Source organism: Pollicipes pollicipes, unplaced genomic scaffold, assembly GCF_011947565.3.
Source record: "Pollicipes pollicipes isolate AB1234 unplaced genomic scaffold, Ppol_2.1 Scaffold_7261;HRSCAF=8764_pilon_pilon_pilon, whole genome shotgun sequence".
In the NCBI taxonomy this organism is placed as follows: Eukaryota; Metazoa; Arthropoda; class Thecostraca; order Pollicipedomorpha; family Pollicipedidae; genus Pollicipes; species Pollicipes pollicipes.
The window spans coordinates 50512565-50539101 of record NW_023597054.1 but is presented as its reverse complement, the minus strand read 5'-3'; the positions used below and the strand labels follow the sequence as shown (position 1 = coordinate 50539101).

General features: G+C 52.0%; 1 protein-coding gene across 1 annotated transcript in view; it reads right to left on the bottom strand.

Annotated features, from left to right (window-relative positions):
• Positions 1-5820: 5820 nt before the first annotated feature.
• Positions 5821-26537, bottom strand: part of LOC119111586 (uncharacterized) — a 31921-nt gene continuing 11204 nt past the window's right edge. The window contains exons 6-21 of the mRNA XM_037235396.1: positions 26195-26306; positions 25575-25703; positions 23991-24183; positions 21951-22135; positions 20127-20266; positions 17064-17556; positions 14862-15005; positions 13276-13428; positions 12889-12962; positions 12063-12290; positions 11401-11512; positions 9928-10177; positions 9504-9614; positions 8951-9167; positions 7051-7310; positions 5821-5846 (exon numbers count right to left, since the gene is read on the bottom strand). Coding sequence (XP_037091291.1) covers positions 5821-5846; positions 7051-7310; positions 8951-9167; positions 9504-9614; positions 9928-10177; positions 11401-11512; positions 12063-12290; positions 12889-12962; positions 13276-13428; positions 14862-15005; positions 17064-17556; positions 20127-20266; positions 21951-22135; positions 23991-24183; positions 25575-25703; positions 26195-26306 — 2827 coding nt within the window. The remainder of the gene's footprint in view (positions 5847-7050; positions 7311-8950; positions 9168-9503; positions 9615-9927; positions 10178-11400; positions 11513-12062; positions 12291-12888; positions 12963-13275; positions 13429-14861; positions 15006-17063; positions 17557-20126; positions 20267-21950; positions 22136-23990; positions 24184-25574; positions 25704-26194; positions 26307-26537) is intronic.

The following is a 26537-nucleotide window of genomic DNA, read 5'->3' as shown; positions in this document are numbered from 1 at the left end:
CACTGGAAAGCCTGTGTCAGACGCGAATAGAAAAGTCGGAGCGCTTCAGTCACGGCGCGTCGCGTGCGCGGGAGACCCTTTACGGGCGGTGGCGTGAGGCTGCCCAGCGTGTGGACCTTTGCGAACTGTGGCCCAGAGTGCATAAATTTCAAAAGTATCTGCAAATGCTTGGAAAACTCACACTTAGATTTCAAATTCGTCGAAGCAACTTACCGAAGGCAGTGCACCAGCCTCATTTTTTCCTAAAAAAATACCACTAACCCCCCTCCCCTCGAGATATTCGTAATGCTCTGTTACAGCAGCTACTTTTTAGCGTGAAGCACATATTCATAGCAAGCGTCTTAAAACCGGACATCAAGCACTGCAACACCCAAGGACCCAGCCACATACAAGCGCTGATAGGGTTGTCGTTTACGGTCCACGCAGTCAACTCCATGTCGGGCACTCCGTTCCCAGGCGTTTCAGCATAATCTCTTGAGTGGTTGCCATGGTGAGTGTGCCATACTTGGCCTGCAAGAAAGGCACGAGGGCGTAAGAGGCAGATAATTGGTTATGATCGCTTCTGTCAGTGTCGGCCATTTTCATATGGGACGTAAATTTAGCAAGCGGAATCTTGAATTCATGATCATTTATTCAACCCGGACATAGAGCACCAGGCGAATCTCTCATGCCAAGTCAGTGAACGAAACAGAACGAGTCCATGATCAATATCACCCAGCCACAAAAGGACGCATCATGAATTCGCGATCCTGCAGCTAATAAAATGCTGCCGACTGCATGGCTATTTCCGGCAGTACAGAGACAGCCATCAAATTTGCCGCCCCAACAGATATGATCATGTCTGTTGACCAGGCGACCACGCACGTACTCACTGCTCAACAGATCAAGTCCCCCCGTGCCGGTAAAGCGGCCCCTTCAGGATGATCTGTCTCCGTTTGCAATCAGCGGCCTGAACAGCCACCCACGCCCACGACCAGACGTCTCGAAGCCTCCTGGAAATCAGGGCTGGCTAAAGACAATCGGTGCCTGTGCTGTTGTATGGCTGTGTATGGTGTAATGCTTCCACCATAGGGCAGTACAAAGTCAACGAGCCAAAGATTCAGCAGAAGCCCCTGTAGCGTGCCAACAACGGGCGGCGTTTCATTGGCTCCTTGATTGGCTCCACATTCTACCACCAAAGTCTTTGATTGCCTCTCAGTTCGCCGAAGACCTTTGATTTGCGCCAAATGTTACCAAAGGTCTCAACTCACAAGAAAATTAAGTGGCAGCTTACGGCCGAGCTCGCAGACGCATGTCTGACCTCGAAATTCACGGGAAGCAGTGTCTGGTGGGTGGCGCGTGGGTGGTCGGTGAAGCGGAACTCGGCCTCGAATTGCACCATGTCGTCCGTCTCCACCCAGTCCTGCACCGTCTCGCGGCTCGCCGTCATGCCTGCCACCAGAAAAGGGCTCTCAGCACGCCGCGCATGGACTCAGATGCAAATATACGCATGTGGACTGGTCTGTTCTATTGGCTGCAACAGGTACGGCTTCAGGTAGTTATTGACGTAGACACGGACACAAATTGGGCCGCATGTACACAATTAAAACACGTCACGCATTGGCGCCGATAAACACGGGTTGATTTCAGATTGCACCCGCATCGAAGACGGGCAGAGGTAGAAGTATTGGCACAAGTGACCATGTCTTTATGCACAGCTGTGATGAAAACATTATCCTCGGTCCAAAGTTAACCGGTTGTCTGTCGAGCGATTGATGGCATGCATATCGCAAATTATGTATGTAGTTGGTTAACCTACTTGAACAGTGTTTCATGACACTTTTGAAAAGGATCGAATGGCGCAGACGTCAGCCCCACATGAGCCTCCCGCCCCTGGCCGAGCCGGCGGAGACGACGGCAAGCTCCGGCCGAGGACCGCTCGTGCCTGTGTTGGTGACGTAGCCCAGGTCCAGGGAGACCACGTCGTACTGGGTGTTGCTGAGCGTCGTGCTGACCACGATGGTGTCGTTCAGGTCTGTGATTCCGAAGCAGGGCACGTTGCGTCCTCGAGCCAGCACCCTGTGGCGGTGGGAGTCAGCGTGTGTGGAGGACGCGTCGGGCAATGGGCACGGGGCGGCGGGTTGTTGCGGCCAATCGACCCCAGCTGCTGAGAGGAAAGCAAGGGTGCTGGAATGAGCACGACCAATGATGGTATGAGATGCCCCCGAGAAACAGCAAAAAAAGCGCCCGCTAGGTGTTGCATACACATAGATATTGCGGAGCACAGAAAAGTGGCCTTCCATATTTCTGAATGCAGCTCATCCCTGATGGCTGACCAAATTATAAACATAGTGGTATAGTGTATCAGCAAGCATTTAAGAACATGCACTGGGTGGCCACCAACAGTCACTGCTACAGCTGGCCGGATGGATAACCGCAGCTCAGGAATGCAACAAATATCTGTGCTCGTGAAAGTGACATCCATCTACAGCATGACCAATATTCATGATAAATGCTATCAATATAAATTTTCACGACACAAATCAGCCCAAACTGCAGCTTATTGCTACACCTGGTGGTCCAGCGAACCGGGTCCAGCTCCATCCCTTCTTGTACTGATCTCTGTTATTCATGCCCTTACTCATTAACACAGAATCATATCACCAAAGCTTGTGGTCGAGCTAGTATTCATCTGAGGCCCTGGGAATTTTTACAGTCTTTGCACATTTCAGTTCCTGGTCATCAAACTGAGGCAGACTAAGGCTGGTCATCTGAGCCCCGGATTGTCTGTGGCCCTGATCGTCAAAGTTCTTGGCCATCCGAGCCCTTCGTCATCTAATCCTTTGGTGACATAAGCCCATGGTCGCGTGAAAACCTCATCGTCTGAGCCCACGGTCGTGTAAAAACCTCGTCATCTGAGCCCACGGTCGTGTGAAAACCTCGTCGTCTGAGCCCACGGTCGTGTGAAAACCTCGTCATCTGAACCCCTCGTCGCATGAACTGTGTTCATCTGATACCCCAGTTATCAAAGGCCACGACTATTTGAGCCCAGCGTCATCTGAGTCCATGTCATTTGAGCTCCTTGTCATCTCAACCCTCTAGTCACCTGAGTCTCACACCATCTTATTTCCTATCCATCTGAAACCACTGGCCATCTCAGTCCCTTACAATCTGGGCGCACTGGTCATCTGAGCCCCTTGTCATCTGAGCCCGCTAGTCATCTGAGCCCCTTGTCATCTGAGCCCGCTAGTCATCTGAGCCCCTTGTCATCTGAGCCCGCTAGTCATCTGAGCCCCTTGTCATCTGAGCCCGCTAGTCATCTGAGCCCCTTGTCATCTGAGCCCGCTAGTCATCTGAGCCCCTTGTCATCTGAGCCCGCTAGTCATCTGAGCCCCTTGTCATCTGAGCCCGCTAGTCATCTGAGCCCCTTGTCATCTGAGCCCGCTAGTCATCTGAGCCCCTTGTCATCTGAGCCCGCTAGTCATCTGAGCCCCTTGTCATCTGAGCCCGCCAGCCATCTGAGTCCCCTGCCATCTGAGCGCCTGTTGATCGGAGCGGACTGACCTGATGTTGCCCGTGGGCACAATGGCGGCACGACCGTCCTCAGTGAAGCCAGACCACTTCAGACTGGCCACTCCCCCACCCCGGACAGCGGCAGACTGATGTTGAACTTGAGCCACGACGTCTCCGTCATGGTGATCAGCTCGTCATCGGAGGACATGAACTTGATCATGCTCATTTCGCCCTGCAAGAGAGAGAAAGAGAGAGAGGAGCTGGATCAGGTGGAGCCAGGCCTCATGAGGAAGAAACAGCTGACAGCAGCGCCTAATTATTGGGATTTACTGAGACCCGATTCAATCAAGAACATAGAATGAGCGTTGCTCGGCTTTATCACAGAAGCCAGCGTGTAATGGTGTGGTACTGATACTCATGCATTATTCTCTATTCTCTATTTGATGCTGTTTCTGAGTAACAACCACCAGGATTTTCGACGTGTATGCTGCTCTGGGAATCACGATTATCAGAACCACACTATTTACCAGAGCTGCGTACACGTTAATACATTCTGCCACCAGACTAGAGCTGCATACGCGGTGATAGATTCTGGGGATCATCACGAAAAAGTATCATCACATAGTTCACATAGTTTTAAACATGCTGCACAGCTACTGTTCGGGCTGACGGGGTCTGAACAGCCGCAGGGAAGGCGTATGGTATTGCATTCTTCGGTGTAGAGAAGAGCAAGTTTTTTAAACAGCAAACAACGACAAAGCCAAGATCAGCGCCGAAGCTGATGCCGCTAGCGGCACGCGGCGGCTGAGCCTGGAGAACCATCTGTTACGTGCGACGGGCCGGGGGCTGGCCGCCTGGCCGGCAGCCGCCAACCGCCGTCCAATCCCGTGCGGCCCACCAATCGGGGGTACGGATGGAGAGCAGCGATAGCAAAACCAGCGACAGCAAGAGCAGCGCCAGATGGAACAGCAACTAGGGCAGCAACAACAGCAAGAACAAAGTCAAAACGTTCCAGTATCCAGGGCCACTGATCCACGATACGGCCTCCATCAATAGATGCACTCCTGTGATCCCTCCCAGCGAGCTCGCTACATCTACAGGTCTGCGGACTTCAGTGTCTAAAGGTCGCAAGCTTGTTTTCTCTATGTTTATAAGAACCGCGATGTCGCAGCCTTTCTCGAGCGCTGGGAGGTGAGGCGTGACATGTCAACGCCTTACTATCTTCAATCCAATGGTCACACCGAAGCAGCCGTCAGGGCAGCGAAAGAGCTCAGAACTCCTGAAGCATGCACACCAGCGTAACGGCAGCTTCATTCGCGCACTGGTCCCTTGCAGATCGGTGCCAGCGTCCACACGCGGCTGCACTGCTTGACGGCTCAACTGCAGCCCCCTGGCCGCGATCCCGCACAGCATGCGGACGGTGTAGCTCCCCCCCCCGCGCCGGCCCATCCCCGTCCGTCGGGTCGGACCATCCCCGTCCGTCGGGTGGGACCATCCCCGTCCGTCGGGTCGGACCAGCCCCGTCCGTCGGGTGGGACCATCCCCGTCCGTCGGGTCGAACCAGCCCCGTCCGTCGGGTGGGACCAGCCCCGTCCGTCGGGTGGGACCATCCCCGTCCGTCGGGTGGGACCAGCCCCGTCCGTCGGGTGGGACCAGCCCCGTCCGTCGGGTGGGACCAGCCCCGTCCGTCGGGTCGGACCATCCCCGTCCGTCGGGTCGGACCATCCCCGTTCGTCGGGTGGGACCATCCCCGTCCGTCGGGTCGAACCACCGCCCGTCGGGTCGGCCCAGCCCCGAGCGTCGTGTCGGCCCAGCCATGTCCATCGGGTCGGCCCAGTCCCGTTCGGTCGGGTAGGACTAGACCCGTCCTCCGGGTCGACTTGCACTGACCGGCGTACTGGCGCCCGTGAACTCCTCCGACGCCACCGTAAATGTGACGATCACTGGTGGGTGACTGGTGTCTGGCTCCGCCGCCGACACCACCCGCTTCCGACGACGACTCCCAGCTGCCCGTGGTGTAGTAGGAGGAGCCGTTATCTGCCGCCGCCGCCAAGTCTGCGTCCGCGCCTAGAGCAAACGACAGGGCGGCTCAGCCTTGCCCTGCTGCTCCCGGGAAGCGCACGGCTCGTTGACAGGCACAGTGAAGGCGGTCGAAGTGATTAATGAAATGATATGGTGTCAAATGGCGCGCAGATACCGTCCGGCCGTAGACCGGTAATGCATGACATTAGGTGGCAAAGGCCAGACCAGTCAAAAGGCTTATTCTAACCACGGCGCCAGCGCTCTGCATTGCGGTTGCAGTAAGAGCGAGTTCAAGGTGCTCGCCGCTTAATAACTAAGACGGCATGTTTTATCTAACAAACAGGAGGTCGTGTGAGCGAGAGGCACCAGCTCAATCGGATATGGTGGCACATCAGGTTGGTGGTCAGATGGTTTTGTGAACTTGTAATGATATTTGCATGTATATGTTACGCATATCTAAGACATAATGCCTGAAAATTTTGAGCCTTAAAATCTTTCCAATCACCACCCTCTCAATTAGTGAGGAATTACTTTACCTAATCGTGGGCCATTCATTTTGCTCGCAACTGTTCTTGGTCACCTGGAAGCCCAAAGATGTCCAATTTTCTCGCGTTTTGTGCCAAAAAACCTGCATCTGTTCGGGCCGGCTTTGGCCTTTTTCGGAGCCTATGGATCCCTTCGGAGCCCAAAGAGGGGTATGACCCCATTGCCCCCTCAGGATCCGCCCCTGTCCAACAGTGTCTATTGTACTGCCATCAGATGTCACAGCTGTTGTGGCAGCTACTACTGCCACTGATAAACAGCTGCCATTGTCTCCATTGTACTCCTCTAATCTCCATCTCCATAGTCAGCAATGGAGTGTATCTGCAATGAATGAGCAGCAAGATCTTTGAGGAATGTTCGCCATTATCCATGCGTTATCCCTAAGCCAAATGCAGAACAAATGAATCAAGGCCCCTCGCCGCGTTGTCTGGGGCTCGTCGCAGCTGTGGTGGAGCGCCGCTGACGAGACGGAATTGATGTCATGAGTCTACATACACGGGATCCCGTTGGATTATAGCGACTTGAATAGTGCATTATCAGCGCGTGATATCAAACACTTATGTGACTTGTTAGAAAATCAAGTCGTAATGGAGTGTTCTGAACAAATAGACCTGCCGCGGTTGAATGAAACCAACATAAACGACGCTGAACCGAACTTAAATACTTAAATAGTGATGAGCATGGTTCCTTATAAAAATATTCCTGGAAAATCCTATTACGAATAGGAAACATGAGCACTTGGCAAAACAAAACAAAATGATGCTGCAGTCCGATGAAGACACGATCAATCTATACAAGACCCGGGGAAGGTAAAGTTGGATTCGCTAAAAAGTAGCACACCAATTATGCGTGTTTCCGTGCGTCTCATCGAGGCCTTGATTCGTGTGGGATGATCTTTCAGTCTGCCTTCACAAAGAAAGCTCTGAAAATAATCGCCGGCTATTTCCATTCGCTTCCGTATTAACCCGGCTAAGATATTGATCATCGCCTTACCGACTGTCATGATTTCCGTAGTGACCGCCTCATCAATGGTGGCGCTAGTGTCGCCGGCCAGTCTGCCGAACGCGCCGACCGTGTCATCCATGACCACGGAAACGCCCACGCTGAAGGTCTCGCCGGCGGCCAGCTGGTTTCGCGGCCGCAGTCCCACCGTGATGTTTACCAGGTTACTGGTGTTGTGCCGCGGGATGAGAGGCACCGAGCACAGTCGCCCCATGTCGAAGGTCAGCACGTCCGGCCCCAGCAGTGACGGGCTGCCGGAGACGCAGTGACGTCACCAGCCAAGCCAAGCCAATCGTAGGTACTGGCTGCCGGGGATGCAGTGACGTCAATTAGCCGAGTCAAGATAATCAAAGGGCCGGCTGCCGGGGACGCGGCGACATCACCAACCGAGCCAAGCCAGTTGAAGGGGGCCGGCCGAAGGGAACGCAGTGACGTCACCAGCCGAGCCAGGCCAATCCAAGGGACCAGCTGCCAGGGACGCAGTGACGTTAACAGCCGAGCCAAGCCAAGCCAATCCAAGGCCGGCGCAGTCGCTGATGCATCAGCCTGGCATCAGATAGATGATCGCACTAAAGCAAAGCTGACTAAACACGCAATGAAGTGCGCGAGATGCTGTGGTGCGTTTACATTTCAGTCGGGGTCAAAATTTCTGTGAAAAAAACAGAGCCGTTAGGTCTGTTGCTTCCACCGAAGAGCGTCAACGTTGACGAAAAAGCCAGTACCGTTTGACTGTACTCCACAACGTCTGGGAATCTGCGCCAGTGCCGTTGCAAGTGTCTGTTTGTGGCGAGGCGCGACGGCAAGTGCAGCGGCATATGCGACGCCAAGTTCAGATGGTGATCAAACGAAGTCACCGGCACTCGAGGGAGCGTCACTCCTCTAATATATATGAGGGGCTTGGTGCTCCAAGAGAATGTGAAACGAAATTTGTTTGCCCTCGCTGGATCATGTGGCCCTCGTAGGCTTTTCTCTACCTTTTGCCCCCAGTATCCCAAGAGTGAGACGCTGTGATCTTTAGTAGCCGAACTTACACTCTGCCCACACTTCCTGTGAGAATAAGATGATCCTGCCATGGGTGATTGATTATAGGCGATTGATGGATGATGCCCGTTTCGTTTAGGGAGACCAATCTCATCTCATGTTCAAGAGGTCGATGAACAATGTTTGCGGCGCAGCATGTATTCTACAGCACAGCACAGTGTTAGTTTCCGTATCTTATCACGCTACTGGATAACGTCATTTCTTGCAATACTTTACGATGGCATTATGCAGGGTCAAGCCGGCTCAAATAAGAACAACGAGGAAATATCTGAGAAAAAATATTTGAAGCTTTAACGATCCGGTGTAACAGACCCCAGGTCACCGCAAACGATTTTTGGCGTGGTTTAACGAGCGCTATCCCACGTCCTTGTCTCGCTGCCGGGCCGTGCTTACGTCTTGAGGTGGCGGGTAGGCACCTCTACACACAGGGCTTACCAGTATGACCCCGTCTGACCCGCCGCAGGCCCAGTCCTCGTGCCTGCGTTACTTTCGGTGCATGGTCGGGGAGCTGAGAGGCACGGACATTCCCTTTCGGCGTATCGTCGGGGAGCTGAGAGGCATGGACACTCCCCCCCCCCCCCGTCCAGCTTGTCATGGCGTGCGCAATTCCGAGAGAAGACCTAAACTCGTTTTCTTCACCCATTGACCTGGTGATGAATGTACATACCTTCCGTCAATGCATGACGACGCCGATGCGATGCAACTATACGCGAACTTCCCGATGTGGCCCCTCGCGCGGCTTGAGCGTGTTTGGTTCTTCAGGTAGCGGCGGAGAGAGGGCTAAGAAGCCTCGTCCTCCGACGCGAGGAGAGAAGACCATCCGTCCAGCCCGGGCCAAACGACATCTCACCTGCTCTTGGAGATCACTGACTCCAGGCCGAACGTGTTGACGCATGGTGAGTTTTCCCCCACGAACGTGACGTATGCGCAGCAGGCGTCGTATTTGGCCTCGGATTCTGCGGGCTCCAGGAGGAGCTTCACGGTGCGCTCAAAGTACTCTTCCATGTCCAGCATGACCACCAGCTTCTTCATGACGCCAGGATAGACGGACCAGCCGTCAGCGCTGTCTGGGAGGAGATGTCAGCGATCAGACAACGACAGGTCGCGTCCAGCTTGTTTCAAGCCCGCTTGATCAGACAGCGACAGACATTCCTGTTACGCAGCGACGTCAGGCAGCACGGTGTTTGAGAACCGGAGGCAGGTCACCACAGCATCCCCGAATCGCTTCTCGCTCTGCCCCCTCCCGCGACACCGGCCATCGGCCACCGGCGGCGACTCCAACCCCGCCGATTACCGACAGTGAAGGTGAGACTGGGCGGCCGCTGCGCAGGCGCCGCCGCCTCCGCGTTGGTCACCGGCACTTGGGTGGTCTCGTCAAAGATGGTATTGCTGCTCCCCTCTACCAGCCGGATGCGGAAGGAGGCGGCACTCTCGGGGCATCACCATCGCCACCGATGTCACCACCGTGTCGGCGTCCACCATCTCGTCGTCGTAGAAGGAGGTTGAGTCGAGGCCTGTCGCGGCCGGTGGCGGCGAATTAGAGCCGAGTGCCACGATACCGGTGATAACAGTGAAAACAGGTGACAACAGGTGAAAATGAGCGATCAGCTGACGACGAGACCTCACCCCAGCATATTTCAAGCACACGTGAGATCTGATAGTGGTATTCCACCGCAGACAGAAGCGAGGATGCTGCTGCTGATGTCAAATGGCACAGCCACCACCAGCCTGGCCCTGGTCGCTGCCGTCGCCTGTCATACTATTGTTACAGCCATCGCCGCTGTCGTCGCGGTCGTCGTCGCCAACACCGGGTGCCTCGTCGCTCACCGGCGTTGGCGTAGCGCGTGAGGTAGGTGATCATGGTGTGCACACCCCTCTCCGACTTCTCCTGGGTTGCGTAGTCGGCCGTGGGGCTGTCGTAGCTCTTGTAGTGAATGAGCCGGCGGTACGCGGCGTCCTGGTGACACACGTAGTTGGCGCCCACGTGCGAGACGCGCACGTCGCAGAGTTTGATCTGGTTGTCCTCGTCGGGTGCCGTGATGTGCCACTGGTGATCTGACATGGAGCCGGGCGTCATCTGTCGGAGCGGCGCGACGCTGACAAGCGGGCTAGGCTGACAGCTCACAGCTCACAGCCGAGCCCGGCCGTCACAGGTCAGAGGTCGGCCTCAGGGCCCCGGCACAGCACGGCCGCCACAAGTGGACCTCACGGCCCCGCCACAGCAAGGCTCACAGTCACAGGTCAGAGGTCAGCTTCAGGGCCCCGGCACAGCACGGCCGCCGCAAATGAATCTCATGGCCCCGGCACAGCAAGTCTCACAGCCGGCACTTCGGCCCCAGATCAAGGCTGCAAGTTAGAAAGACGTGTTGATTGGGGTTGCGCCGGTGCATACGACTATTGAGAACGGATCAGTGGTAGTCTGTCTTCTCGACAACCGTGAAAGTTGGACCAGCGCTATGCAAAGCAAATCACAATCGCACCTATTGTTTTCAGATTAGTGTGCTACAGGCACACCGCTACCGTTAATGCAGGTTTAGTTAATCTGTTCATTGAACGTCTTTCTGCTGAGTTTTATTTTGGCAGTTGGCTGGTTCTCTTGCGACAGAGTCGTATTGTTCACCAATGCCGGGACATCATCCCGACTAAAGCACCACGCAGCTGAAGCAGGTGTACTGATTTCACCTTCGCTTACCTTGAAACAAAGGTCGACGAGCACTGTTTGGCCGGGACGGACCGGGGTCGGTGTTCGAATCTGAAGCCACGCCTTTTTGGGAGCACCGCTGGGGATGGTGTTCAGGCCAGACTTGCTGTTCGAAGTGGGATATTGAAGAGAAGATGCGAAGATACTTTGACCCTCCTCACTTTCCACGAAGACGTTAAAATAGAATGCTGACGAGGAAAAAGCAGCTTATATCTCCGCATTCCTCTCCGCGAAAGCGCTAAGAAATAATGCTGATAGAACACAACTGAGTTTATAACTATGTGCAGCGGACTATATAGGCCTTGTTCCTCTGTGACCATAGATGGCATGCGGTCGCAGGTCCGGCTCTCTGCTAACGAATTCAAAAACGTACCATTCCCACAAAATGTGAGTCACATTGACAATGAGATGGGATGGGGGGGGGGGGGACTCAGATTATATAAGCCATTGGATGCGTTTTCCGCCACAGTGCACTGGAGACTTATTCGACGTTTCTAAATGTGGTCTGGCCACATACTTAAGTGTGTTACTCACGATTGGGCGCCAAGACTTCTGAAAATGTGTTGTCGGGACCAAAATGCGCGACATGTTTGGAATACGAAGTTGGCCGTGATGAAGTTCTGTTCGGCTCCAGCCATTGGCTCGACGGGCAGGGCACACACCGGTCCCAGGGCGATCTGGGCCGTGTCGGGCATACTGTGCGCCCGGGACCTGCCGGCAGACAATAAGCCCAGTGTATCGACGACATGCCGCCGTTGACGACTATACCGGTGGGAGGGTGTCCCCGTGCGGGTGGTCATGCCAGGGTAATGGAGGAGGAGGGAGGGGGGGGGGGGGGCTGTGCTGGTGAGGACGATCCGTGAGTTTTTCATTCGCTAGACACATATCATGTATTCGTTCAAATGAGACATCCTTCTTGGCAGCATGTCTGCATGCCCGCAACGGCGCATTGTACAAAAACATTAATGAATTTATCGCGGTGCGATTAAGCGTCTCTGGAGCCCTGCCGCCAGTAGCAGCTGCACACCACGCAGTGCACCTCTGTAAACTGACCATCGTTGTATGGTCAGTGCTGCCCTACCAACCTCGACACTTTGCATATAGCAGACCATCGCGACAGGTCTTCAGAACAGATAGAACACATATTGCCGACTGACAATAACGTCGCGCCCACATCCCGCCCAGGGCGTGTACGTGTTGAACTAGAAGTCCCCAGACTGGAGCTATCTCACGGCGCCTGACCGTCTTCCGGCGCACTCACCCCTTCATCTCGAGCAGGGCCGTGTGGTTGTTGTAACCGTAGCGCGTGCAGGGCAGACTGGCGCCGACCGCGAGCAGGCGCGCCCGGCAGACGCGGATCTGAGGCCCCGAAACCGTCTGCGGCTGCGCCACCAGCCGCAGGTCCCGGTAGTTGACGCCCGGTGGCGTGAAGATCGTCATGTTGAAGCCGATGACGCCGCCCGGATATAGGGTATTGGACGTGGAGACCCTGCGTTAGTAAGGCATGCGGTCATCCATGAGGGCACTGGCCGGAGTCCGCCCGGATATAGGGTGTTGGACGTGGAGACCCTGCGTTAGTAAGGCATGCGGTCACCCATGAGGGCACTGGCCGGAGTCCGCCCGGATCCCAGCCGTCACGGGAAGTTACAGCAAAAGTGGGCATGCGGTGAGGAAGAACGGTGCGCGTTGGTCGATGTTCGCGGCGCAAGCAATAATTAGAGCGGTTCAAATACGGGATACAATTTAAGTGCATTAAATCAGGTATACAGGGGTATACAAACGGCCGAGAGAATAACATGTGCGGGCTGCTCTACTGCACAGTGCAGACACTTGTTCAGCGCCTTAGCATGTAAAAAACTTCACTTGGTTCCCAAAACCTCACTCTGTACGCCAACTCGTAGGTTTTCCCACATTCGATTTGCAGCGCATTCTATGTGTGAACGCACAATGTCCCAATACAATATCGTAAGGCACATAGCATGCCATAAACCGCTATTGTAACAAAAAATATGTAGCAGAGCAGAGCAGAACAGAGCACATCACTTTGCTGGAACAAGAGCGTGTCTACAATTGCCGTATGGACTTACACGTTTGGAATGGTGCTCGTGATGTTTCCCGTCATTTGGAAAGCGTGATCAGCCATTGCAGTCGGCCTTTCGCTCTGCAGCCACACAAAATCAGCTCAGTCACGGCCACGCTATTGGTCCGGCAGCCAAACTCTCAAAGGTCAGCTGGGAAATCAGGTTGAGGTGTGAATTAAAAAAAAAGTCGTCGTAACCACCCCCTGCAAACATCACTGTTCAGCTAAAGTCGACCTTTTACTGTCTTCTTCAGCCTCTTATCGTGCTCAACGGGCATATCGCGTTGTTGGCTACATCACCATGTCACCTCAACACGTGTCATGCACACGGAACGCAGACTAATGTCACCAGACCAACAACCATGGTGAGGCCTCGTGAACGAAGAGCGGTAACCTCGCCCATCAGCGGGATGTTGGCCTGCAGGGGCGACTCTCCGGAGCCGACAAGGCTGACAGAGATGCTCGGACTTGTGGCCGTCTCCGGAATATAAAACGTCAGCCGAATAACGAGTTCTTCGTCCTTGGAGCTATTCAGTTTATATGCCATCTGCAAACAAATGCGCATGGCATTACTCTGTTTCCATTGGAATATCTCACGATGGATCGAACGCGGCTTACATCCACATCCCTCGAATCTTGACTTATACTGGTTCCCAGAATTATCTGACACGCTAAATCTATCTGCGCAATCCCCGGGTTGACTGTATGCATACACAGCCACCGAACTACATCCCCAGGCGTTTCGGCACATCGCACCAGGGCCCATTTCGGGAGGCGGGGGACCGAAGAAGGAAGAGCTCTTTAGAAAGGAAAGAGAAAAATCTCTTAGAAGGAAGACACTTAAATGTAATACGATCATGAAAAAACGCCGGCTTGCTCACATGCCAGCCTTTCCGCACATAGCTGCGAATATTCATCTGGGACAGGATTGTCAATGTATACGAGACCAACGACTCGAAGCATATGAGTCGTGACGGTCGTGGCCCACAAATCAACAAAGTTCAAAGCCATTTGTAAATTTCATCTTGAGCGTGTGTAGTTGATCTTTAATGCCATTATAGAGCACATGCCGCTCCACTCAGCGACGATAACACGAGGCGCATCACTGGCCAATCGCATGGACAAGAACATGTACCGCTTCACTGACCAGGCCCGCGGCAGGTACGTGCCGCGCCACGCGCACAGCACCTGAAGAGCACGTGCCGTGCCACAGACCAGCTTGTGGAGAGCCCGTGGCGTACCACTCATCGGTATCGCACTCATCACCACATGTCTCATGTAACTCAACAGTGTCGTCGTGAGGACGTGCGCGCCTCTGAAAGGTCCCTGGAGAACGCGTGTGACAGCCCCCCAGTCTCCTGGAGAACACGTGCTGAAATGCTGAGCGGAGCAGAGCGGAAGCGCTGAGCATGAAGAACATCTGTCACTCTACTCACCAGTAGCGTGGAGAATACGAACCTTGCCGTTTACTTATTTCGCGGAGAAAACGTGCGGCACCGCTCACCAGTGTCGTGGAGAACACAAGTCGTGCCGTATACCACTTTTGTGGAGAAGACGTGCCACACCGCTCACCAGTGTCGTGGAGAACACAAGCCGTGCCGTATACCACTTTTGTGGAGAAGACGTGCCACACCGCTCATCAGTGTCGTGGAAAACACAAGCCGTGCCGTATACCACTTTTGTGGAGAAGACGTGCCACACCGCTCGTCAGTGTCGTGGAGAACACAAGCCGTGCCGTATACCACTTTTGTGGAGAAGACGTGCCACACCGCTCATCAGCGTCGTGGAGAACACAAGCCGTGCCGTATACCACTTTTGTGGAGAAGACGTGCCACACCGCTCATCAGCGTCGTGGAGAGCACAAGCCGTGCCGTATACCACTTTTGTGGAGAAGACGTGCCACACCGCTCATCAGCGTCGTGGAGAACACAAGCCGTGCCGTATACCATTTTTGTAGAGAAGACGTGCCGCGACACTCACTAGCCCCGTTGAGAACAGAGGCCCGGGCCTCAAGAGCAGGCTGTTGTTGGTGGGGAAGCGCCGGTAGCCAGTGTCGGGCGGCAGGTCGAACAGCGGCGAAACGCTGCGTCCGCTGGGGCCGGCTGAGGCACCGCACGGCTCCGCCTGGCGTGCGCACATGGCCGCCGAGTCAACGTCCACCACCCGGTAATAGTACCAAGCTTCCCGTCATCCCTCCCCTCAGCGTCCACCGCCCGGTAACAGTACCAAGCTCCCCATCATCCCCTCCCCTCAGCGTCCACCACCCGGTAATAGTACCAAGCTCCCCGTCATCCCTCCCCTCAGCGTCCACCACCCGGTAACAGTATCACGCTCCCCACCATCCCTCCCCTCAGCGTCCACCGCCCGGTAACAGTACCAAGCTCCCCGTCATCCCTCCCCTCAGCGTCCACCACCCGGTAACAGTATCACGCTCCCCAACATCCCTCCCCTCAGCGTCCACCGCCTGGTAACGGCACCAAGCTCCCCATCATCCCTCCCCTCAGCGTCCACCGCCCGGTAATAGTACCAAGCTCCCCAACATCCCTCCCCTCAGCGTCCACCGCCCGGTAATAGTACCAAGCTCCCCGTCATCCCTCCCCTCAGCGTCCACCGCCCGGTAACAGTATCACGCTCCCCATCATCCCCTCTCTCAGCGTCCACCGCCCGGTAATAGTACCAAGCTCCCCACCATCCCTCCCCTCAGCGTCCACCGCCAGGTAATAGTACCAAGCTCCCCGTCATCCCTCCCCTCAGCGTCCACCACCCGGTAATAGTACTAAGCTCCCCGTCATCCCTCCCCTCAGCGTCCACCGCCCGGTAATAGTACCAGGCTCCCCGTCATCCCTCCCCTCAGTGTCCACCGCCTGGTAACAGTACCAGGCTCCCCGCCATCCCTCCCCTCAGCGTCCACCACCCGGTAACAGTACCAAGCTCCCCGTCACTCCCTCCCCTCAGCGTCCACAAGCCGGTAACAGTACAGTGCTCCCTGTCATCCCCTCCCCCTTAATCATTTCATCTGCTGCTCCCTGTACTAAGCGGGGATTATACATTCAATCCAAATTCATGCATTTTGATTCTGGAGTTTTTTTTTAACCACTTTTGCCTTCCAAAAGCCAAATAAGGTCAGTGACCACATACAAACGCCATTGACGTTTTGCTTGCAAATGGTATCTAGATTAAAGGGAGAGTTCCACATTTTGATGGCGTTTTAACTGAAATAGCCATCTTAAAGGCTATTTGGTGCTGTTAACAACCCCACCTTTTTAAGACCTAAAACCATCTAGTTCCTGAGTTAAACGCCCGCAAAGATGAGGAGACTATTTCGGAAAGAGTATTTCAAGATCACCTTGTCATTCATGACGTCATGATAACGTCATTCTAATCCTGCTCTTTCATAAGACACGCGGGGTCAAGGCCAATACAAATATAATAGTCGAACCGCTCCTACCCGGCTTTCGTGAGAATGACAACCAGACTAACGGCCGTCAACCGCCTCCCAGTCAATGTTGCGCAAGGTATGATGTAATCAAACAGTCATGTACTGAGGAGCATATTCACTATATAGAGAAATGGTGTTATCCAAAACAGTCTTTTCGACCTAAACCAATAAAAAGTGGGCCAATAAAAAACAACAGCTGTAGTTAAGCTTGTCTCATCATATCTTATGCTTGCATCAATATCTTCAAATGTGAAACATTCCCTTTAAATCTGGATACGTCGGGAGATCTGAGGGTTGTTCGGACACCGACCTGCAGTGTGACCTTGTTTGACCTTATTTGACACAAATGCCACGACGTATGGATTTCAACATAAGCGATTTCACATAGAGGCCTACCTACCCTGTGAAATTGGTGTATCTCGCTCACTTAGCCTTTCAGACCTTGGTGTGGGGGGAAGGGTCTGATTGATTCTTCCCACAGTCCGGCGCGTCACATTTAGCCGGACACCCGGTCACGGTTTAAGACAGTCGAAGGCACATGTGATCGGCTTAAACCAGTCCTTTTCCCAGGTAATCCTGCGCCTGGAATCGATCCTGAGTTTTAAAGAGCTTCAATCAAAGGCAGCCTTCAAAAGCAAGGGATAGAATTCCCGCTACGGTGCTACAAACGGCAGGCACTGATAACCCGACAGTGCCAGTATCAGAAGTCAGAATAAACAGAACGGAAGGCACGCCCACCTCACCTGGGTAGCAGTGACGACCATGATTGGGTCGATGAAGGTCACAATCGGACTGGTGCTGACAAACGCCCCCGTTGTTTCGGCACTGGTTGCTGCTGTTCCTCCGTTTCCGTTTGCTTGTCTTTTATTACGGCCTGAGCCGCCATTACGTTGCGATTGCCCGCTTGATGCCTCATCGGAAAAATCACTCCCACCGTAATATGTGAATTCACTTGACCCTGTATAGTCTCCAATTCCGGCCCCTGATCCACTTCCATCTTCAAGTCCACTTCCGTACATATAGTCTCCGCCAATACTTTCATCAATTGCACTTGTTCCGGCATAGTTCCCACTTCCACTTTGGTATACAAGGTCCCCGCTTTGGTACACAAGGTCCCCGCTTTGGTACACAAGGTCCCCGCTTTGGTACACAAGGTCCCCGCTTTGGTACACAAGGTCCCCACTTTGCTGTTCGTAAAAGGTTGTCGCTTCCGTTGCTGCTGGTGGCGGCGTAGTCCTGCGAAGGAAAACAATTGTAGCGTACTAGCTGCTGGTGGTTTCGTATTCTTGCAGAGTAGAAGAGTAGCGGCACCCTTAATTATCTACCACCTCGCCTATGCTTATGAGCAGGGACATCTCAGAATTCCCTCATGAAGAGCAGACGTAACCCCAAACATTCAAAGCGTTACAGACAGCTTGGTGATACGAATGCGACACTTGGATCGCTATGGGCTTTGGTGTAGTTGAACCGTCACTTAGGTGGCCAGGTCGATGAACTGTGAGAAAATGTCACCTGCATGATCGGAGAAGAGCAGCGGTGGTATCTGGTACGACACGCAGCGCCACGATACGACTGATCGGAAGTAATCATATCCCCCTCCTTACTGGGGAAATGGCGTGATTTTGACTGCACTTGATGATAATTTGAGCCACGTGGCTATGTCCGAGGCCCGGACCCACCGCGCGTGACAGCCGCCACAAGCGGCAGACAGCTTCTCCGCCGCAGGATGGCGACATTCGTGACAGAAACATTGAAACATTAGGACAGCAATCACGGATGGAATGATAATTAGGGCTATCGTACTCGTCTGGTACGTTAAAATATTCAGCCATTAACTCTGGCCGTCGTCAGGAGTACTGGACTACAAAAATGGCTCGATGATGATTGGCTTTCAGCCAAGTATGTGCCACAGCCAAAATGGACTCTCTGGAATTACTGGGATTCGAGCCATAGCCTTCTGATTGCAATTCTAGCAGCCCACCAATGCACTAGGAGATCTGGGGGTTGTCCGGACACCGATAGGCTAACAGGGAAGGACATCATCATCTAGTCAGGGCTCAGGAGTCCGAAACACTTGACAACGGCCGGAAAGTGAACTGGCCCAAATGTTGGGTAAGTACCAACACAACATAACAGTAGCATAGCAGCAGTAGCAAAGGCTGCTACATTCGGGATACTAATAACTCGTCTCGGAGCTTCCGAAAAAAGCTATGACGGCAGTCATAACTGTTGTGCAGTGAAATATTATCTGGATCACTCCAAAATAGTCCAGAACATCGTCAAACGACTCCTATTAACAGCCGTTTTCGCGATGCATTAAGACATTGAATGAATCCTAAAAAGCTTTTCAAATGTCTCCACCAAATTTAAGAATACACCTAACACTAACAAGGGCAATATTATTCTTACGCAATTCCAATGTAATGGACCAGGTAAGTCACATTTACCCGACTAAGAATAACTTCCAAATATTAACGAAGAGTCTTCATAGAACTTATTCAGCCCTGGGTTCACCCAAATCCTAGGAAAATACTAGGCCCGGCAATCGGCGATATGCCTTGGTCGAGAGCTTTAGATGCTGCCTGCCCAATCATTGCTTACATCGGTTTTGTGTGGAGCAAGGTAAGTTTTGAGGATATTTTCACTCGGACATTCACTTGGATTTTATTACGGTATCTGGGTTCCGCAAGCTCTGTAAGTACTTAAACAAGCTCTGCAAAAACTGTGAGTAAGATCTGTAATTACCACATACGTATGAACAGGGGCCCTACAAGGGTATACGAATTTGCTCTATCTTGTCTGCGTCAGAGGCGCCACCCAATGTTTTAACTAAGTTACGAAAAGTGTCGGGGGGAAGAGATCTGGCATTATGCGTGTTAAAAGACAGACATCATATTGTGTTCAGCCGGCTAATCGCACTTTCATCAGATTATGCGTCTTTACAACCATGCTTTGAAATCTCTGCGAACGATTTCTAACCGAAGGTCACTAATTTAAGATGTGTGGTCAGAAAATAAGCTTGGAAAGTTTAAACGAAAGTCTTGCACCGCAGTCCTACGTGAAAATGACTGCTGTAATCGATGACACGCCAATCTCACGGATGACAAAAAACCTGCATTACAGTGTATGATATCAAATCGCATGATTTATGAACCACAGAATACACAGTCACACACATACAGACACACACACACACACACACACACACACACACACACACACACACACACACACACACACACACACACACACACACACACACACACACACACACACACACACACACACGCACACACACACGCACACGCACAGGCACACGCTATATTACTGGCCATCAAATGACCATATTTTCTCCGCAGATCTTCCGAAGAGCAGTCATCATGCCACGTGCCAAGCTGCTGATGTTGCAGCCTTTCACCTCACTGTGAGCTACCCAAGAGGCGTGATGGCCAAGTGGTAGTGCCTGTGGCCCGAACGTGAGGGTCTGGGTTCGAATACCGGTTGCACCATGACCCCTGAGAGCTCATATAACCACTGCACTCACTGCACTCACTGGCCACGCCTAGAGCTGGCGAAGCACGTCAGCTTCACGTAAAAAAGCCCGTACCGAGCTCTCAACCCAGCCTCTCCTGCAGTTCAATGGCCAGCTGACTGTTCCCTCAACTGACCCGGTTGAGGCCCCATCTAATGCGCGGCGGCTCACCTCCTCTGGCCCACGACGGGCTGGAAGATCGGGAACCGGTAGGTGAGGTCAAAGGTCACGTGCGTGCCAGGCGCGACGTCTTGCGGCACGCCCGGCGGCTCACCTCCTCTGGCCCACGACGGGCTGGAAGATCGGGAACCGGTAGGTGAGGTCAAAGGTCACGTGCGTGCCAGGCGCGATGTCTTGCGGCACGCCCGGTGCCGGCGGCGTGATCTCCAGCTTCGGCTCGCTACTGTTGGGGGCCTGTGGCAAGTCAGGCCAGGTCAGGGCCGGCGATGTCGCCTGCAGTGTCGTCGCGCCGCTGCCGAGGCAGCGCAGGCCAGTTCAGGGGGGGGGGGTCAGGTTAGGTCAGGTCAGCGCCGACCCCCTCACATCCATTTATCCATTATTAACATTTTGACGCTTTCGATGCAGATCCCATCATCTTGCCTGTCGTAGTTGTAGATCATGCTTTGTCGAGGTCAGGCCGGCCGTATGCTGTGATAAGTGGCCGGATAAAATGGGCTCGTCATGACCGACTTGCTATAAAGGCTTCTTCAATATTCATTTGACAGCATAACACATGATGGCACAAGTTTACGGAATATAATAAGGCCAGTTCAGTCGATATCATTAGGTACTTAAGCTATATGAAATGGAACCTGTTTTTTAAGTGTCCAGATGAAGTATGGTAGTATGTATCATAGTATGTAGTATGACAGTATGTAGTATGTATTATAGTATGTAGTATGGCAATATTGAGGCAGTATGATAACTGTCATCAAGTGTTGTTCTTTATTCCGTGGTACCGTGCTTACTTTTAAAATGATGTAACGTGATTTCAAATAAACTATGGGGTTTGATATAATAAAATGGGGTTTGACTAGCGCCACCCGATTTGCCATTGCACGGGTCCCATCCACAAGAGCGCTGATGTGTAAGACTTAGATGCGATGTGTCAACACCTGTTGCACCACGTCTGCCACATCAAAGGTCAGTTGCACTGATGTATAATGACGATAAACGGATCATGTGTGTTTTTCATGTTCTTTAGGTTGTTTGATTTTCGAGATAGCGGACCTCGCTGCTTTCTTCATTTGGCAAATACGAAGAAACGTCCGCCAAGCGAGAAATAGGTAGCAATTTTAACATGGCAGCAATCGACAAACAGACCATAACTTTACCGAAAGTTAGCTTCTTTTGAAAAGATCCTACATGGTATCTTATGGGTCTCCTTAGTGGAAGAAATGCGACGTTGTGCCCAGCTGGCGAAGAAAGCATTCACTACAGCTAAACGTCATACAGCAGCAGGACAGGGCTCATGGTGGGCAACAGGCTAACCTCAGCCCCGACCCGCCATCTCTGAGGCAGGCTCAACTTCCAGCACATGCACCGGCTGCGCTTGTGTGCAGCCCTGAACAGCTACAAAGGTCACCTGCCTCCTTGTTAGTGGTTGGACCATTTGTGCTCTCTGTGCTCTCATGGGTAGAACGCCACAGATTGTTATGGGTGACAGGCGCTGATGCGGCGGTTTGCCGCACAACTGCAAGTCTGGGCGCACTAGCGCCGTTAGGTGTGCATTCTCGGCTTATCGACCAGTTGAAACGCCGAGCAGTTCTGAGGAGCCGGGCTGAGAACAGCATGCACCATAACTACCGAGCGAGCTCAACGCTTTTCGCTACTTGTGACAAAAGGGACGCAAGAAGGAATGCAGGGTTCGAAGGCATAATTTCATCGTATGCATGTGACTTAAACTCACAGAACAAGGGGAAAATTTCTCAAAGTTAATTATGATAAACAGCAAACCAAATCTTTACTGATATTTAGAGTCTAGTAATCCAAGAGACCACGCATTAATGCACGCCAAAAACAAACACGAGCCGTGCAGTCCTTGGTGGGCACGTTGACTTCTGCGCATGAAGGTGCGCTACGTTTGCGCTGCGCCCACCGCCGGGTAGATGGCGCTCAGATCGCCGTCGGTGAGCGTGAAGACCAGGTCCTGGCTGAGCTTCTCTTGATCTCTCAGCAGCACCTTCACGTTGAGCGTGAAAGTGTCACCCGGAAACCCATTGGTGAATACGCCAAAGCCTAATGTGATCTGGTCATTGACTTCTGCCGTACGCGGCTGCTCGCCTGTGGACAAAAAGACAGATATGCTGTCTTCATGAGGCATGGTTCGATGTCACCTGCCCCAGATGGATGTGAACGTACCAGCTGATAAAAAAGCGCTGCTGTTCTTCAGTTAAGGATTCCAGTGAAATGAATATGAGACGGCATTATACCCTTGTTATGCAAGCACAATCACATGAATACCACAAAACAGTCTAGTCGGATGGGTTCGGGTCATTTGCAGAACTTGACCTTACAGTTGTCATTTACTATAAGGTGCGTTAACTTGGGTAATATCTTGGGTCTGAGTCATCGCTAGGCAATATATTAATTGTCAATAGTGACCGATCCCGCCTCTCCAATCGCTCGCACTTAATGGAAATACTCCACATTTATAGATATCGAAGCACCCATCAAATATGATGGAATAAGCTCACTTCAAATTATTGGTTTTCTCTTAAGTGGAAAAGGCTGCTCTAGACAACACTGCCTATGTTTAGTGAATATGTTCCTCAATACGGTATTGTCTGATAACGTCATCGTACTATGACAAAACTGAACAAAACAAACAAAACAAAACTGACTGAGAACCGAGTGACAGCCTAATATGTGGAAATCGTGCTCACAAACTCCAGATATAAACCACTCGGCAATTACATGTTTCTTAGCCTTGATCGTTGCATCGCCAATACAACTGCAAAATGTAAATGACGTTATGGCGCCAGAATGCCGGGCGACCCTACAAAAGTCTCCCCGAAATAGTCCGCACATATTCGCGAGCATTTAGCTCAGAAACTACATCGGTTTGGTTCTTAAGAACGGCCGGGCTGTGGATTGTACCGAATGATCTTCAAGATGACTATTTCAGTTCAAAACTCCATACAAATGTGGGACACTCTCATAAATGCTGTACATATAACCAGGACGTTGTATAAACAAGGCGCTGCTGAAAGGCGTTATCATGTCATGCAACATATGATGCGGCCTCCATTTCTAAGTATGATACGGCAGGCTTCCACTGGGATTAAAGCTTACATCGGCTGCCATTCGTCTGCTGCAAATCCAAGGCGTAAGGCTTAAACTCCTTCGACTGGTGGGGAAGAGCTCAGCGGACCAGCATGGGTCTGAATCCGATCGAGAATGCATGCCTTGCTCTCTTAAGCCCGAGTCCAAGTCCTGACTCCAAGCAACTGCATTTCGAAGCCAAGCCAGGGCTATTCAATACGAGGACTGGGGGTGGGACTGTCAAGCTTCACCACAGAAATGCATCTAACTCAAAACCTGGTTTCTAGGACCTGGGGTCGGAGTTCGAGACTCTCTGTTCCAAACCCTTTTCCGCGTGGGCATTCGCTATCAAAATGCAATGTTTTAGTCACGGTCAACGTTTTCCACTCATGTGTTGGCTGTGACTGTCAATAAATGACAAACGACTAAAACTAGCATGAAGCTAACCCAAGAAATATAGTATTAGTTCACGCGGTGAGTTCCACTACATTTGGTATCAAACGCAATTGAGTCGCTATTCAGTTTTTAGTCTGCGTCTCAGTTCATTACCAGTTTTAGGATACCTTAGTCTGCGACTGATTCACGATCTTCATTTGGGGCTGCATATGGATAGGAGCCCGTGTCGACTGATGTTCTGGAGAAAACGTTGCCAACGTTCCGGAAATTGACGCGTTTTTGTCAGCTCGTTTGCGGAATAAGTCTGTGCTCTCGACTTCACGTCCAGAGTGGTCGGGAAACAAAGTTTTAAACCTAAACCTACCAACTGCCACTGATCTTGAATAACGGAACAGTAATCAACGAAAAGTATATGATGCATTTGGATATACCGTGCATTGTGACCTGAATTGATCTGAACACAATTTAGTCCACGTACCGCCACAGTTCAGCAGTTCGCCAAAGCTTCTCTGGGCAGAGAGCCGGGACTTGCCACTCCCCGAAGTGGTGAACACCGTCGTGTCATTGACGTCATACACGAAGGCGCCGCATTCCCAGAAGTTGTAGCCGATCTGCTGCGCCTCGATGCTCGACAGTGTGAAGATATCTTCCCGCTCCGAGGTGCCCGTGACCTGGCGCGCGAGGCAGGCGAACAATAAAGGTCAGCTTGTGGAACTGCTGTCATGGCGTGCGCTCAGAGAAAATGCGTCGAGGTATTGATAGTGTGCTCTCAGCTATTTAAGTACGACGTTTTAGAAAAAAACTTAGTCCAAAGTGCTGATTGTTTGCCAGTCGCATGAAGACCAGCTTGCTTTGTCTTATTCCTCGGTGATGGACATGACTGATGTCGATGGAGGTTAAAGCATCGGCATTGGTGTATGTATGTTTTAAACATGTCTGAGTATGTTTTAACAGTGTTGTGTAGACGTGTTTAGGCCAGTAAGAATATATGTCATGAAACTAACACCTTTTTTCAAGCGTTATGGTGCTTCCCTCTAGAATGAACACGTTTCGTGAAGCATATTGCGTCATGCAAGTACCCTGATAAAAGCCTTGCAACTCGAGCCGTTAAAAAATAATGAATGTTAAGTAATATGGATGCAAAACTATCGTATTGACTGCTCCATATAATCTCAGTATGCAATAATTGAATACCATCCACTCTTTTTAACATGTTGTCATTTTGATATTCTTAGGTATCTTAAGGTCGTTGTGAAGCGAGATCAGTTCCGCAAAATAAAGGTTGTTAAAGGGAGTGTTCCACATTTGAAAAAATTGAAGCAAGCATCAGATATGAGGAAATATGTTTACTTATCACAACTGGTATAATTCTAAGCAGAAGGCACTGCTCTGAGCAACACAATTTCTCTGTTTAGTAAATGCTCCTCAATGCGCCATTGTTTGGTTTCTCTATCGTATTCGTATATATATATATATATATATATATATATATATATATATATATATATATATATCGTATTACACAACATTGATTACAAGCCAATTAACGGCCGTTATGTCGGAAAAACGTGCTCACGAACGCCAGATATGAAGGACTCGACAATAAAATATTTTAGCCTCGATCACCGCATGACCAATGGAGTAGCACGATTTGAATGACGCTATTATGTCGTCTGGGTGACCTTGAAATGGTTTCGCCGAAATAGTCCGCCTTATCTTCACGGACGTATAGCTCAGACACTAGAGGGGTTCGGCCTTGAGAAGGGCACGGCTATGAACTGCACCGAACGATCTTCAAGATGACTCTTTCCATTCAAAACCCCAAACAAATGTGAAACACTCTCTTTAAGCCCCCACATGTGCGAACTGCGGCATGAAACATTGATGAAAGCTACCCAGAATGTAAGCATTGAAACACAATGTTCAAAATAGCCTCACACGGCAGGAAAATCAGAACGCATCCGTCATTTTTTTGTACATGGACACTGGCAAGACGTTAAACTTCATTTTAAGGCCCGGAAGTGAAATAAGGGACCATTTGCGCACCACGGCGGTGCCCTACCTCGAGGCGCAGGGCGTCGAACGGGTTGGTGTAGGCGAGTACCACGTCCACCCTGTCGGCTCCCCTCATGGGGATGGCACCAGCTGAGGTGGCCGTCGTCTCCACACTGGACAGGAAGTCAAATGCCACCTGTCGATGAACGAGCGGTGGTGCAGCATCAGTCACGTGTTTGGCGTCTGGTCAGGGGCACGCCGGGGGCACCCCTGCCGACGAGCAGTGGTGCAGCACCAGTCACGCGCTTGGCGTCTGGTCAGGGGCACGCCGGGGAGCGTCGGCATCAGCGCGACACAAAGATACACGTTCGGAACAGTAATGCGAATACCTGCTTACTGCATGTGAAGGATCGGCTGGCGCATCCCGAACCAGATGTGATAGCTCAGAACTGCCCGGTGTCATCAATCGACGCCAATCGATACTTTGCATGACCTGCGCCTTCACGGCAATGAAGCGGACGTGGAACTGCCGTCCGCGTAAAGTGAACTGCGCTATGTAACGCACACCGTACCCCGTGCAGTACAATGCAACATACGCTGCACATGTGCATGTACATCTGCTGCATACGCATACACGGTATGAGGGCTGCAAACGATTGACGCAGACCGCCAGAATTGTGTACTTACGTCGTCTTGCATGCAGACGTAGTTCCCTTGGCCAGCCCAGCCGAAGAGGTTTCCACCGTAGGTCACGGCCACTGACAGCGGGTAGGTGCTGCCCGAAGAGGTGTAGCTCGACCTGCCGGTCGGAGGTCACATCCGTGCTGATTGTGACTGGTGGTGGTGGTGGAAACGCATCCATGAACTCCATAACGTCCAGCGCAAAGCTCAGATGGATGTAAGCCGTCACTGGGGCAAAACGTGTTCAGAAACACGCCGTTTGTCGTTACGAAATTGGTGTAAGCAAGTGCTTGCAGGCTTGCCTCGCTGTGCAACGCAGGTTCCACGAACAGTTTGTGTTTGCATTATT